This window comes from Saccostrea echinata, unplaced genomic scaffold (genome assembly GCF_033153115.1).
Source record: "Saccostrea echinata isolate AGI-Se365-2 ecotype Australia unplaced genomic scaffold, CSIRO_AGI_Sech_v1 ptg000008l, whole genome shotgun sequence".
In the NCBI taxonomy this organism is placed as follows: Eukaryota; Metazoa; Mollusca; class Bivalvia; order Ostreida; family Ostreidae; genus Saccostrea; species Saccostrea echinata.
Genome location: NW_026889757.1, coordinates 1,872,486 through 1,888,857, shown reverse-complemented (window position 1 = coordinate 1,888,857; position 16,372 = coordinate 1,872,486). Strand labels below are relative to the sequence as shown.

At 31.9% G+C, this 16,372-nt stretch overlaps 1 protein-coding gene across 1 annotated transcript; it reads left to right on the top strand.

Annotated features, from left to right (window-relative positions):
- Positions 1 to 293: 293 nt before the first annotated feature.
- LOC133181234 (putative defense protein) lies at positions 294 to 5,683 on the top strand. The gene is made up of 5 exons (XM_061315770.1): positions 294 to 325; positions 716 to 900; positions 1,322 to 1,461; positions 3,723 to 3,811; positions 3,921 to 5,683. Exons 1-5 carry the CDS (start codon positions 309 to 311, stop codon positions 4,099 to 4,101), a joined length of 612 nt encoding a protein of 203 aa, XP_061171754.1. The 5' UTR covers positions 294 to 308; the 3' UTR covers positions 4,102 to 5,683.
- The last annotated feature ends 10,689 nt before the right edge of the window (positions 5,684 to 16,372 follow it).

The following is a 16,372-nucleotide window of genomic DNA, read 5'->3' as shown; positions in this document are numbered from 1 at the left end:
TGCTTTAATAAAGCATCCCCTCGGAAATAATTTGTTTTAAAATGGGATCATCACCATCTCTCCTTTATAAAAGTAACAATTTTTATTATTTTTTTGTCTACATCCTTATTTTTAGCTTTTATGTGCGTACATGTATTGATGCCTGATGCATTTGATTTTATGTTAGGCGTAAGTGATCTGTCCTTTACGCATGACCAACGTCACAAAGTACATGTACACTAAAAGAAGCTTAGGATATACCTACTTTACATATAAACTTTGAAATTTGCAGAAGTTGTCATTTTCCAGTCTATCCTTGAAGGGTAAAGATGTTTAGTACTATAAGGTAATTTTGTAATATCTTACTTGCAAATAAAATAAAAATTATGTAATTAAATACTTTGTTTTATTTTCTAGTCGGTAATGTAAGACGCAAAGATTAAAAAAAATAGCTGTTAAATTTTCTAAATTATCTTCTAATGTAACATAAAAAACCCATTAAAATTTGTGTGTTTTATTTAAAACTTTAATAAAAGATAAAATATTTTTACCGTTTTATATTTATCTAAATTGTATTGTATTAAATTGAGTTATTTAATAATGGAATGAAACACAGCAAATTAAACTTATAAACCATTATATCGAGTTGATATTAAAGACATAATACAGACAATACTTTGTAGTGTATACGATAATGATATTCTATTATCAACATATTTGTCACATTATCGCCTAGAATGCAGTCGGTGATTCTTTGCCTGAGCTTCTTCGTTGTTGTTGTCTATGGATACCCGAATGGGGCTCGTGTAGGCGCTTGTGAAACTATGACTCCTGGTCATGGTGCTGCCGTGCAAACGGGGCCCTCACCATACCGAGTGACCATGAACGCTCAGAGTTACACAGCTGGTAACCGCATCACAGGTGTGTACATAATTTTTTAAAATTCATTTTCCCCCTTAAACTTTTGGACATTGTTTGCTTATTTCCCCCAAATGATGTCATACATGAAGATATCAGGCCCGTAGGAAGAAATTTTTCTCCCTGTGTGTGTATGGGGGGGGGGGGGGATTCTGTGAAAAGTAAAACAATTAAAAGAAAGTACATGGAAGTTAACGGTATTTTTTTTTACTGTATATTATGTACTGGTCAAGTGATTAAGGGGACAGACTATCCCCGGTATAATATACTTGTAATATAGCTTTATTTTCTAATTAAATGTATATAAATGTATTTTGCAAAATTATTGGGGCACCCCCGTCCCCTTCCTACGTGCCTAGATATATTGGGATACTCCTATATATATTTAAAAATTAATTTAGTGATTGATATTTTATTTTCAAAGTAACGGTATCTGGCGGGACTTTCAGAGGAGTGCTGGTCCAAGCTCGTCCTGCTAACTGCTCGACAGTTACTTTCCCGACATTTTCTCTGATGGCCAATGAATCAAACTTCCAGACTCTTGCCTGTAATGGTGTAGCAAATGTAAGTATTTTTTCAACATCGTCGTCATCATCGCCATCATAGCGAGGTTATGATATTTTACATTAATCTGCAATTTTTACAGATGTCTCGGCTTTTTGGTTGGTTCTCAATAGTTAATCTTCTTTGTCCTTTTCCCATGTGAGATATATTTATTTCTCTCTTTTTATTTCCGAAAGTTGATTAAGATTACATTATCAAAATCGGTAACAAAGTAAGAAATACAGGTATCCATTGTGTATGTTGAAGATTATAAGTGTTTTAATCTAGTTTTAAAACGACTGCAAAAATTTATCTTTCGAAATTTAGTGCTAATTCTTCTACTGAATTAGTTAAAATTATCCTTCTTTCGCACCTATGTGTTGAGACGGGGCAGCAATACAACTTAGTTAATGGGAGAGGTACTAAAATTAGTTTTTCGGATATGCATGAAATACACTGTTTCAAAAATTAACTGAAAAAGTCCTCCATGGTTATATTTTCGGTATTGATAAAAATTCAATGATGCAAAATCGATTTTCGGTCATGCAAAACTGCAGATATTTAGACTTCCATGGTCCACAACTTTGAAACACTGCACTATATCTGTGTATTTGCAAAGTGGACTTCGGTGTAGGCCAAATAGCTCTGTGTAAAAAAATTAAAATTATAAGAAATTGCATGAAATATAGCTTGAATCAACATGTGGTATTGTCTTTACAAATAGTTTATGGCTGGAAAAAAATCATATTTTTAAGTGTATCCGTTGGGTAATTTGTTGACCACCCAGTCTTAAAACATTAAACAAAATATTTGCTTAGAGTACGGTATATATATATACATATATATATATATATATATATATATATATATATATATATATATATATATATATATTTATATATATATATATATATATGATATTTTATATGCATTGCACAAAGGGATATTTTTTTTATAAATGCATAGTAACTCATATGAGTTGTATAAGTTTAAGGTAAGTAAGATTATTTATGCTCCATAGATTCTTAAACCCTGACAAATCTGTTTCTTTAAACAATAAATTGGTTAACAAAGAAAGATATTTTATTGTTTATATTTATATCTATCAAATAATCATATAAGTATGTTAAAGTACGTTAAATATTGTATTTTTGATATGTACGTCACAAATGTACCATTCATTGATGGAAGAGCCACTGTTCAACAAATCTATATAGGTGGCTTGCTTAGCGGCTTTAAGGTATTGATAGATCACCGTGGTTTTCAGAAGAAATAAAGGAGATAATATTCAGTAGATGTAAATATATTTCTATTCTTTGCTCAGTATGGAACAGTTTTGATAATGTCGACTATTCATAGATTTTACAAGTAGTATATGGTGATCGTATACAGTGTAATCATAATGATTTTATCATCCTCTGAAGGATACACGTACATCTTTGTTTAAGTAATTGCTAAATCAAGCACATTTAGATTGTTTTCTCGTTTTCGAGACGAAGCAAAGCTTCCATACTCTTAATATTCGATAAAAATAAATTGAACTTCACTTCAAACATACATTTCGAATATCCAAACACTTAAATGACTGAATCAGAGTGACAAATCAGTATTATTCATAATATCCCGGGATATGAAACGGTGTCCTGTAATTCTTCAATGAGTTACTTTCCCGGTGATGTTACCTTTAGTCATTTTTACCGGATATGTTTATTGTACTTTCTATCATATCAATTGACCTATTTGATATAAACCATAGGGGCTTCTCTCCCTCATTGCTAAAGGTAAAATAAATTTATAAAATTGAATCTACTTTGAATACAATAAAGCTGCTTCAATAAGGAACCTAAAACTTTCAGGCAAGAAATACCATGTTGAAAAGAAAATACGTACCACACCTATATACGCTTTTTTCTAAACACGGTACTAGTATTTCTATAGTTTGACATGCCTTTTATAAAATTGTACACTGGACATAAAAGTTGCTTCAATAAAGAACCTAAAACTTTCAGGCAAGAAATACCATGTTGAAAAAAAATACGTACCACACCTATATACGCTTTCTTTTAAAACACGGTATTTCTATTGTTTGACATGCCTTTTATAAAATTGTACACTGGACATACCTTAAGCACAAGTATTCTATGACTCCAGTTTCCATATATATATATATATATACATATATATATATGTGCGATTTTTGCCTATGACACAAAGTTGTACTTAGATGGTTTAGTTGTTTTTACTCGTTTCATTTATATTGTTTTATATTTCTTAATTTCTAGAGTGCTGTTACACATACCAATAGGAATGACAAAACCCAGGCAATGTTTTACTGGACTCCTGCAGCAAGCCTGGGCCATGTATACTTTCGGTAAGCTTAAGACCACAAAATAGATTTTAAAACTCATAAGTCATTCATGTTCAGTGTACATCGTTCAAACATGAGCGTCAATTTTTGATCGTCTTTTTCCCTTTTTCAGTGCTACAGTAGTACAAAGCTTTAACACATACTGGGTTGGAATTCAGTCTCCTGTTTTGCGTGACAGTAACTCTGCTGACCCGGTTCCAGATTCTGTATGCCCACAGAGCGGAGGCGCGGATCTAAAGTCAGCCTTGTCTTTAATGGTTACCATGCTGGTGGCACTATTTCTTACAATATAATGTTTCTTCTTCCTTTGTGGCAGTGCACAACTAGCTTAAAGGAGGAACGATGCCATTTCTTGATGCTTCATGATTATCTTTAAACTGTACATCCGTACACCATTATTTATGTGTTAAGTACAAATATGTTTTGGAAAAATGCTCTCCAAAGTACAGCGACTCTGAAAGCAACAATCTATATAATATAATTTTATCATTATTAAATTCCATACATTTCCGTACGATTTCCAGATATTTTTATATGTATAGAATTGAAAGCGATTGATTTACATCATTTTTATGTCTATCCAGGAGATGGTAAATCCTGATCCTATGGCTGAACAATGTATATTTCTTTCTTCGATCTTTATCTGTGTTAAACTTTTATAATCTTTCTTATTTGAGAGAGAGAGAGAGAGAGAGAGAGAGAGAGAGAGAATAATGTGCACGCATCGAATGCTGTATAAGAGTTTATAAAGTAAATACTTGTTCGAAAAGTAGTCCTCCGGGTTACAGTGTATAGGGGATGGTCAAAGCTTCATATAAAAATAAACGAGCAAGTAGTATATATTCGACTTATTGTTTTTTACTTGTTTCATGTACGTCCCACTCCCTTCCAGAAAATTTCACTCATGGATATTGGGACATCACAAATAGGCTGCAAACTCAGACCTGTACTCCAGTTTATTGTCATTGGCCCCTCGTTTTTTTCCGAAAATAGCCTATTGTTAATCTTGATAACCGTTAATCTGTAATGGAAGATTCGATAAAAGATCGGTCCACCCCAACCTTTACTTCCTATTGAAGTATGGAACACCCCCCCCCCCCCATTTTACAAGTTTTTGTGAGTGGACTTTTATATTTTTTAAGTTTTAGTCTTCCCGGAAATTTTATTTTTTTGCTAGTCAAGTACATTTTTCTGTCCACTTACCGTTTTGCGTGACAGTAACTCTGCTGACCCGGTTCCAGATTCTGTATGCCCACAAAGCGGAGGGGCGGATCTAAAGTCAGCCTTGTCTTTAATGGTTACCATGCTGGTGGCACTATTTCTTACAATATAATGTTTCTTCTTCCTCTGTGGCAGTGCAAAACTAGGTTGAAGGAGGAACGATGCCATTTCTTGATGCTTTATGATTATATTTGAACTGTACATCCGTACACCATTATTTATGTGTTAAGTACAAATATGTTTTGGAAAAATGCTCTCCAAAGTACAGCGACTCTGAAAGCAACAATTTAGATAATATATTTTTATCATTATTAAGATATCCATACATTTCCGTACGACTTCCAGATATTTTTATTTGTATAGAATTGAAAGCGATTGATTCATATCATTTTTATGTCTATCCAGGAGATGGTAAATCCTGATCCTATGTCTGAACAATGTATATTTCTTTCTTCGATCTTTATCTGTGTTAAACTTTTATAATCTTTCTTATTTGAGAGAGAGAGAGAGAGAGAGAGAGAGAGAGAGAGAGAGAGAGAGATGTGCACGCATCGAATGCAGTATAAGAGTTTATAAAGTAAATACCTGTTCGAAAAGTAGTCCTCCGAGTTACAGTGTACAGGGGATGGTCAAAGCTTCATATAAAAATAAACGAGCAAGTAGTATATATTCGACTTATTGTTTTTTTACTTGTTTCATGTACGTCCCACTCCCTTCCAGAAAATTTCACTCATGGATATTGGGACATCACAAATAGGCTGCAAACTCAGACCTGTACTCCAGTTTATTGTCATTGGCCCCTCGTTTTTTTCCGAAAATAGCCTATTGTTAATCTTGATAACCGTAAATCTGTAATGGAAGATTCGATAAAAGATCGGTCCACCCCAACCTTTACTTCCTGTTGAAGTATGGACACCCCCCCCCCCCTCATTTTACAGGTTTTTGTGAGGGGACACTTTTACATTTTTTATGTCAAAGTCTTTCCGGAAATTTTATTTTTTTGCTAGTCAAGTACATTTTTCTGTCCACTTACCTTATAAAAAAATATTTTTTTCTCCTCTTCCCCAATTTGAAAAAAAGATGTAAAACACCTGCATTAAACATAAGAAAAGATACTCGAAATTTTCTAGTGCAAAATTCAGGTGCTCCTTGATGAGATGGAAAAAAAATAGATATCATCTTCTGTAAATTATCGAACATTCTAACTTATGTTGCAAAGAAGAAATTATCCGACATTTCAAGGGCCATTTCAATATCAGCATGACCACGATTTTTGTAAATTTGACCCTTGTTACTTTACTGTAGATTAAAATGGTTAATAGTACGCACGCCGTAGCTTTCATCAGATCATTGTTACAAAGCCTTATGTATGTATCAAAAATGCAACTGAAAGTTTTAAATTCAATAGCACGAGTCTTTGTTTAATAAAATCTAAACCCAGAAACGACCCCTTTGCTTTTTTCAGATTTTTTAAAACGATAACCTGCAAAATCCAAAGTTTCTATGTCAAGTGAATTGTTTTGCTTCTTGTCACCATTTATTAAAGGCACAATTTTTTTTTTTGGGGGGGGGTCTACAATTTTGAAGGGCCAGGCATATACAGCCAAAAACAAATTAATAATACGGCCATCTTTTTAAAAAAAATTGTTTGTTTGCCCTCTCCTGACTGACTGGCTAAAAATGACCCTACTCAAAAGCTTTTTTAACGTCCAGGATATGTTTTTTTAATTCTTTCCGGAATTTTCTGATGCCGTCAACAACTACTTTTATTGTATTTATACCTTCAGTTTAAACAGATTTTAAAAATTTAGCATTAATGCTGAAAATTTCTGAGGAAAAACATCTTCCCACTTTCATACCGACCCAACTTTTTTATCCTGAGTCGAGAGTGGGCAAACCAACATTATTTTGAAGGTGACCAAATGCATTGAAGGAATTAGAAAGCTGTTATCGTTTCAGCTGACAAAGCTTGTAACAATATACTAGTAGTCTTTTCTTGTATGGTAGGTTATTACAACTGCCTTACAAAGAACTTAGCTTTATTTTCACATTAGGTAATCCAACTTATGCTTACCGTTCCCTTCCAGAGAATGAAATTCTTCAGAATCACGTGTCAGTTTACTTTTAATATTCCAGTCAATGGAAGTGAATTGTATTTACCACACCTACTTATATATTGGATTCTAAAACTTCAAAAAAAAAAAAAAAAAAATAAATAAATAAATAAATAAATAAAAACAAAAATAAATAAATTGGAAATTGTAAATTTGCCACCAAACTGTGCACCACAATATATTCAACAAGTGGTGTAAATCAAATGTGATTCTCAAAAACTTAATAAAGGAAAATTTAAAATCACAAAAATTTTCGAAAATCAATAGCATTAAAAGATTTGACATTACAACGCTTTATACAACAATTCTTTAAGAAATAAATACCAGGCTTGTTGACATTATAGAAAACTGCTTCTTCAATAAAAATGGAACTAAAAAGGTGAAAGGAATTTTTCATTGACAATATCTATGTAGTTTTTTTGAGACCAGGACTTCCAACAATCTAGCTGTTGGATTTTTGATTGGCGCTTTTTTTTCAAATATCTCTACTCGAGTGGAGGAAAACTCTTGCTGTGGTTTCTAATTCAACATTTCGATACATAAACAACCTTTTGTTTTTTTTATTACATTTTCTTTTATTCATATGTTACATGTAACTTAATATTTCCAAGTAAAGTGAAAATTAAAAAAAACAAAACTACATCTGTTTCATACTTAGATGTTTTACTGACTATTAACGTTAATGGCCTACTAATAACTAAACTGTATGACAAACAAGATGAAATACCACTCTTTTTCAAATTTGTCTATGTGAAAAATTTTCATAACTATACATTTTTCGATATTATATTTCAATTTAATATGACTTAATAGCCCCAAAAGATGAAATTTATCTTGCATTAAACATGTGAAAAGATATACTGTTTTATATATAATATTGTATTTTTTTTTTAAACTTTGTTGTATGTCATCGGTATAGTTCGCCTAAAATAATATTTTTAACATTAAAACCAACCCTTTTGTTAATTGCTTTGTAAACTGAGGTTAGTCCACAAAGATGTATCTTTTTCACAACCAATGAAAACATGTTGAATAGTTTAGAAATACTTCTTGTTTACAAACAGTACAAGTCCGAATTTTTAATCTTATTTTTTTCAAATAAGAGTCAACGGGTAGAATCCTATGTAAAATTCTATATTTTAACACTAAATTGCAGAGTCCTTTTTTGTTTTGAAACAAACTTAAAAAAAACTTTTACACAAAAATTTCATTGATACAATATGAAGATAACTCCACATTCCACCTAAATAAAAATTTTAAAACTGTTTACTTTGTATTTAAACAATTTTAAAAATATTTTGTACATTTTTCATAACAATATGTTTTGGAAATAAACAGGTAAAAAAGTCCATACGTTCTTTTCACAGAAAATTTATCTATTGAAATATTCTTTATGTACTTTGAAATTGAACAAACAGCACGGTTATGTTGCATAATACATACAGTAGAAATAGTAAATCTTTGTTAAAAAGTGTTTGTTTGTTTGTTTGTTTTTATTTTTTGAGTGAGAAAAGAGTCCCTTTCATCTAAAAGAAAAAAAATCGCCAATAGTTTTAACACGATTTTTGTACCAATCTTATGAAAATGCTTTTGTTATTAACTTTTGTTATAGAGTTATACTACGTTTGTATATTAAAAAAATCGTTTTTTAGATTGCAAAAGTATTTTGTGGGTTTTTCTCCTTCCTCCAACCCATCTTGCTCTAGATCTTAAAACATGTCCATGTAGTTTTTCCTTTCTTATATTTTCAAGAGCTGACTTCTTCTGTTCTAACAGGTCCACTTCAAATATCATTATTATTTTCTAAACTTTCTATTTCTTCTTTCAAAACTTTCTCTCTCCCACTTTTTTGTAGGAGGAACAAGAAATTGTAATCCCACTAATTTCCATCAAAGGAACTCAAGAAACATACTATCATAAATATTTTCAGGGTATTGAAGAACATCATTGTCCTCACCCTGCAAATATTTTCTTCGCACATCTTTTTTGCATGGTTTCTTTAACCTCGATGATAAACGTTTTATCTAATAATAGACTATTGATAAATTCCCTCTTTCAAAAAAAAAAAAAAAAAAAAAAAAAAAAAAAAAATTAAATTTCACTTCTAAAACAACTGTTAAATGGTCTGACCTACATCCAAATAGTAAATTTTTCAACTAAGTTTAATTTTTCAAATAAGAATATAATCAAGGCGTCCTGCTTTAGATGATTTTTTTCTTCTCCTTCAAGTGTATACCTTTTATTTATTAGGATTTAAAATTCTGTAATAATCTACCATCTGTAAATGATCCATTATTTCCATATGTTTTTCTCTTGCATTTGGATTGTTTACATTCATATAATTTTGTGTATCAATTGATGTGTTTAAAACATAAAGATGAAAATCACCACATAAAATATAGTAATCATTATCACATTCTGAGAAAAGATCTCTTACTTTTTCATAAAATTCGGGGCTGCAACATTTTGGCCATGGATATTTACAGACCAAATATCTTTACTTATAAGCAAATATATATTTTTGTATAATTAAAGAGAAGACTAGTAAGAGAATTTATGTCTCATTCTTTTGACTTTATCAATAAAATACGTTCAATTCAATATACTCTTTTAAGAAAGCTCGAGAATAAAAATTTAAAGAAATGTTGAGGAAAATCTAGCAGAGACTATTCTTTAATTAGCTCTAAGTTCAGAGCCTGATATGAAGAAAATGCTAAACCATAGAGATTATGGATACAAACCATCACCATTACAGAAGCACATGTTACAGGAGAGAAGTATCAAAGGAACATGCCTGAAACCCATGCAAAGCAAATTAGCCAGATTTCGGCACAAATAATTCATATTGATGCGCACATTAATTAAATTGATGAAAGCCATAAATGATTTTCAATGCAGCTTGCATCAAGAGCAATATAACTAAGTATTGTTCTTGTCGACTGCATTGATGTGCGCATCTATTCAATTGTTGAGCTTAACAATGTGAAATTATTGTACGCAAATATTTATTTAATTTTTGACTTCAGTGTAATAATTTAATTGAAGACACCTTTTATTATTTTACAGTAATTTTGCTAGAGGATCCGAAATTTTTGTGTACATCACTTTTTCTTAGCAGAGCAATAATTATTAAATTAAGGTTTATTGGATTAAATATATTTTTACGACATATACATGTGCGTATTGATATATGTGTAGCGGCTTAGAGCAAAATTTCACCCAAATATTTTATTAGTGGAGTCAAGCATGAAATTTGGCACAATTATCTGTCAGATAATACTGTTTCTAAAATCGTTGGCCATCGCAATTTCCGCCATTTTCAAGATGGTTGCCGCTAAAACAAAATGGCGACATTTTTACACTTCTTGGTCTTACAAACGGTCGATTGTAATACTTACCTTACTTTGGCCGTTTTGTGATATATTTTGGTTATAACTAAGCTTTGTTAAAGACATCTTAAACAACACATTGTAAAACAAAAGCTGAATAACGTTTCATAAAGCAATTCAATTTCGCAATACATGTCTATTGTTTCTATATTGTAATTCAGTCAAGAGTTGCGTGCACTAAGATTGTGAGAAGAAATTGTAAGACGACAACTTTTTGTGTGGCATGAATGCAAAGATTGTCAAGAAAGTAAAATCAGAGAGAAGACAATGGTAATGGTGTATCTGCAGGATGCATCTGGGGACGTGAATGCAAAAGAACTTCTGACTGAATTTTGTGAAATAAATGCTATTGTTGTCGGAGGCTCCATATTTCCTCAAGAATATTTAGAAAGAAAATGGGGGTCACAAGAAAGTTTTATGAAAACCAGAATGATCATTTAATGATAAGTCAGAGGTGAAAAGCGCGAACCTCAGTTATGTAAAATGATGAAAAATAGAAAGACACGAATCAAATAAAAATTTCCAATCCCACTTTAAAATCGAATTCAAAGTCTAGATACCACAGAAGACCTATATAAATGAATGGGATGCAGACAAAGGCATTTTCCAAACAAGAGGCCCATGGGCCATATTGCGCACCTGAGCACACTGGCTAGGAAGAAGCAGAAATCAGTTCAGTATTGAACAAGGGGGGGGGGGGGCAAACTTGAATTTACACTACCTCATGATGCTTTCTTATCAATATTCTAATTATGACTTCGCCTTCGGCTCAGGTGAGCTAAAAAGTATTGAAATCCTAACAAAAAAAAACAAAAAACAAAAAAAAAAAAGTTATTAAATTAAAGGAAAGAATTGGTGTTACTAAAACATTTGGCAGGAAGCTTAGGAAAAAAGAAATTCAAGGATGCAGAAACAAGATTGCAAAGACGTTAGTTCTATACTAAATACCAGGAGCTAGACAAAGAAGTCGATCATAACTGCAGGCAAGGACAAGAGACTTTATAAATGAGCTTGCTAAGAAAGATGAGCTGGCAGCCCATAGATGAGATTTGAAGATATATAAAATCCCCTAATATCACAAAAACTCTGAAAAAGAGACGATCTAGTGTAGCAAACCCGGTAAAAAAATGTTTGTAAATCTAGATCTATAGAAAAAATTAAATAGATGAAACAAACACATCAGTGAAGTACTAAATAGACTAAACTCTACAGCACCAATACAATTTACTTTGGGGGAGATCTGGATGCAAAAATAGCTGGAAGAATCTAGAAGGAAGTGACAACAGCTACTAGTGTTAATTTTTTTCAATATGGAAATAAGGGGGAATCAACAAAATACTAACTGAGGCATTGAGGACTATATGACAAGAAAAAGAGGAATATATGTATAGACTGTTAAACAAAATATATGGAGATAACGGACAGTATTCAAGCTTAAAAGTCCATTAAACATTAGAAAAAAGGAACAGAGCAAACACGGACCTCCAAAACATCAGAAGTGGGATCAGGTGCCATGGAGGAGTAAGCATCCCCTGCGGACCGGTCACATCCGCCATGTGTTCTTGTCATGATCGGAAAAATAACGGTATAATCCGTCGACTATAATTCAGTTTGTAAATAATGGCCTAACAATTAGTATGAAAAACGTCAGTCAGCATTTGACTCAATGATAAATTGTATTTGCTGACAAGGTCATTGTATCGACCATAGAACTTACGAAATGATGACTTTAAACGAGACAGCTGATATTATTGTTTCATCAACTTGTTTGTCAATAATTTACCTCGTTTTAGAAATTGTACATACGTAGAGCATGTTCTTGCGTATCGAATCAACTGGGAGATATAAACCCCGTATGCAGATGATGAAGGTATATTGCTACATAAGTAAGGGAAGTTGACGATTGAAAAGTTAAAGTCATCACGTTTATCATTAAGCTTTGTTGTTAGATTACCATTAACGTCTTTTTCAAGTAAAATATCCAAATATGAAACAGATGTGTCAGACTCTGTGGTATCTTTTATCTCAAGCTCACCGGGATATATCGTATCGACATAAGAATGGAAATAACCATTGTTAATTGACAATACGTCGTCGATATATCTAAATGTCGAGTTGAAGGCCACAGCAAGTGTTTTCTTTTTTTTCACGTATAAGATTTTGGACAAATTCTGCTTCATATGAATACAAAAAAAAAGGTCTGATAATAACGGGGCGCAATTGGTACCCATGGGAATTCCAATAGATTGTTGGAAGACCTGGTCTCCAAAAACCACATAGATATTGTCAATCAGAAACTCAAGTATCTTTTTAATGTCAACTTCAGAGTACTTGTGTGTACAATCAGAATGTTTTTTAACAAAACAATTTTGCAAATGTCCAATGACAAGGTAAGTAAATTTACGAGTTCCATTTTTATTGAAAAAGCAGCTGTCAATGATATCGAAAAGCCTGGACTTTAATTTATCGAGGGGAATGGTTGTGTATAAAGTTGAAAAGTCGTAAGTTTTTAAGCTGTTGATTTTGGTAAAATCTTGTGATTTCAAATTTTCCAAAAGTTCCTTGGAATTTTTAAGTATCCACATCTGATTTACACCACTTCTCGAATATATTATTGTACAGTAATCTTGAAGTTTCTCCTTCACTTCTGTTAATATCTTAGTGAGGAGTAAAGAAAGAGGCTTGGTTGAACATTTACAAACTATGAAAAACATGCAGAGAGAATTCCTAAATAGTGGAAGAGGAGACTGATTGTATAATAATCATAAACCAAAGAAGGGAGATCTTATTCTCTGCAAAAAGTGGAGAAGCCTTATATTGTTTTTTGTACCAAGCAATATCTGCTGCCTGCTTAAGATTCTAAACTGTGTTATTTGGAATAGATTGAAAGAGACAATAGACAAAGTATTATAAGAGAAGAAGGAATCAGATTAGATTGATCAGAATTGGCACACAAAAGCTTTCTTATAGAGCATTAAGCAGATTGTAGAATGGCAATAATTACTTTACAGCAACCTCAACGATTTCGAAAAAGCGATTTCATCAAAACAGAGAGTATCAGGGGAACTACTAAGAATTTATGGAATCCCTGTTAAGATTGAAAACATGAAAAAGACACTGTACGAAATCAAGAGTACAAATAATTCATAAAGTAACTTTGACTGATAGAATCATTTATTGAACCATTTGTTGTAGAACAGGAGTATTAAACAAGGTTACTACTAATTACCAACAATATTCTTGAAAGTTGTCAGCTGGGTAACAAAAACCTACAAGTTTCACTAAAGTGCAAGAGGAATTCAGTCCCCTTCGGTTAAATAACATACGACCTAGACTTTGCAGAGGAACCTTCCATTTTTATCTCGCATAACAGGCTTAAGAGACCGGATACAACAAACAAAACATGGAAAAAGAAGCCCAAAATCTATCAAGAACAGTAAGATACGATTATATTTGAAAAAAAAAATCATTTTGAATTTATCCCCCCCCCCCAACTTTAGATATTGCTTCCAAACAAAGAGGTAGCAATGGTTTAAACATTGGGAGAAGGGGCAAACTCCCAGAGAAATCTATCAAGTAAAATTTAAACAATTAAAAAAAAACTTTGAAAATCCTATTTTGTGTGTTCGTGTGTGGGGAGGGGTGGACTTTCTCTGTTTGTAGATTTTTTTTCAAGTGCTGGAATATTCGCCAGCGCTCGACCTTACAGCAACAGAGTGTAAGAGGGGGCAACATCTAAATGAAAATTTACATAATAGATCCATTGGAATAGACTATACTAAGGGAAAAGTCTTTGCTCAGAAAAATACCCCCTCCCCCCCTTTTCGTTTTATGGACCTGTAAATGCGACGTGAAAAAAAGTTCTCCATGTTTAATATAGATTAAACAAAGCTTAAAATGTTAAAATGTGGTGTAAGTGATGCTTCAATTAAGTGCAAAGTGTTAGGTTAAAAAAAGTTATGCTTGAAAATAATTTATAATAAATTATTTATTACATGTACATGAAAAAGTATTTAATTGTTTAGTGCCTTCAATTATAGCAAGTATTTAATCAATAAGTCTGTGCTTTAGTTCACAGTTTTATCAGTAAATATTAAATTATTTTATTTTGGCTACTTTTTTCAATCAAGGTAACACAGGTAAACTCTACCGGACCCCTTAGAGGGCCTCTTAATTGAGTGTGATAATTAAATAGTTGTTTTAGCCAGTAGACGTTCGGGGAATAAACCCATAGCTGTAATGGCAAAACCGGGATTTTACAGTGAAGTATACGATTTTATTTAATCGATATAATGTATATACTGAAAGTCTCTTTCCCAAAAAAAATCTTTTATGAGTATCTATACAGACTATGCTTGAAGACTTTAGCTATAATATAACAATGTTCTGATTTGAAAAGGTAAAATTCTGCATTTAAAAAGCAGTGTTATGAAGATTCATTCTTTATATAAAATGTTTGACAAAAAATGAAAATGCTAAATATGCAATATATATAAGAAATAACGCATTTTGAAAATCATGGCGGTCATTTGAAAATGGCCGAAACTTGAATGGCCAACGATATTTCCTATTCAGGCACAAGACAAGGAACATATTCTTCCAAATGTGGAGATTGTCTCACCAAGTGAACTGTCTATTTTTTCAACTATCCGCTCCACACTGCAAAGGATACAAGATAGCAAATAGTATATACACTGTAATTATGATTCAAGTATTTGTACACTAGCATTATATTTCATAGCAAGGTGGTTTTGGCTAAAAATTTTCCTGAGTTACACTATTTCTTCTTTTCATTTTTTTTTAAAACTAAATAAAGTGAATAAAAGATCGAGAGCATTTATTTATCTAAATTATTTATGTAATGAATCAAAAATTTTAAAATAGTTAATCTCTCAACAGGTTTTCTGTTCGCATTGGTATTAGTTGAATATTTATGTGTTTGAGTTGAATGATATCGTACGCAACGAGGGCAAATGAATCGGCTGTTTCCGTATTTACGGAAATAACCGAGTATGCAATCTCGCGAGATATCCGAGAGTTTACGGCCTGCCTAATTGAAGACCTACAGGTAATTGAAGACCTACGGAAGACCTAGGGAAGACCTACAAAAGTATGGGCTATATACAGCAAAACTGATGTGATATTCTGATTAAACATGCCATGTATATATAACGTATACAAAAAAAATTATAAAAAGAAGTTTTAAAGTGTATTTTTCAAGCTCGGTATGGGGAACTATTTCTTCTCTCAGACGACCTACACAAGAACGGTAACTCTGGTTGACTTGTAAACAACAACACATGTTTATATTATCGGTAAAGGGGAATACACAAATAAAAAATCCAAATGATATTTGTTGAGTTTTTCAATCATGTTTATAATAAAGATATAAGCTTGAATATGAATTTTGATGAGATTTATATATAAAAATAATTATTTCACATCAGATGTATACTGTCAATGTTATCTATTATAGTCAATATTTAATTCATATTACAATTCTTCAAACATGTAATATGTTTTATGGGATAAATATTAAAGATTCTAATCTGAAATATTGATATGTATACTGTGGATTTGTCTTAAACCATGTCACTCTGAACTAAAGGCTTCAGCACTAATGTGTTATACACACACCCTGAGGATATATCCGTGTTTTGATTGCAATTATCAACATACCCCACTTGCTCTGATGAAGTTAATTTACAGTCAACATAGCAAAGATATATTTTAAAAATCCTTGAATTATATTATCTTCTTGCAGAGAAACTCATTGTCTCTGCTACATGAAAGAATTAGATTTCTTAATATAAAATAACTTTTTAAAGCTATTAAGTGAA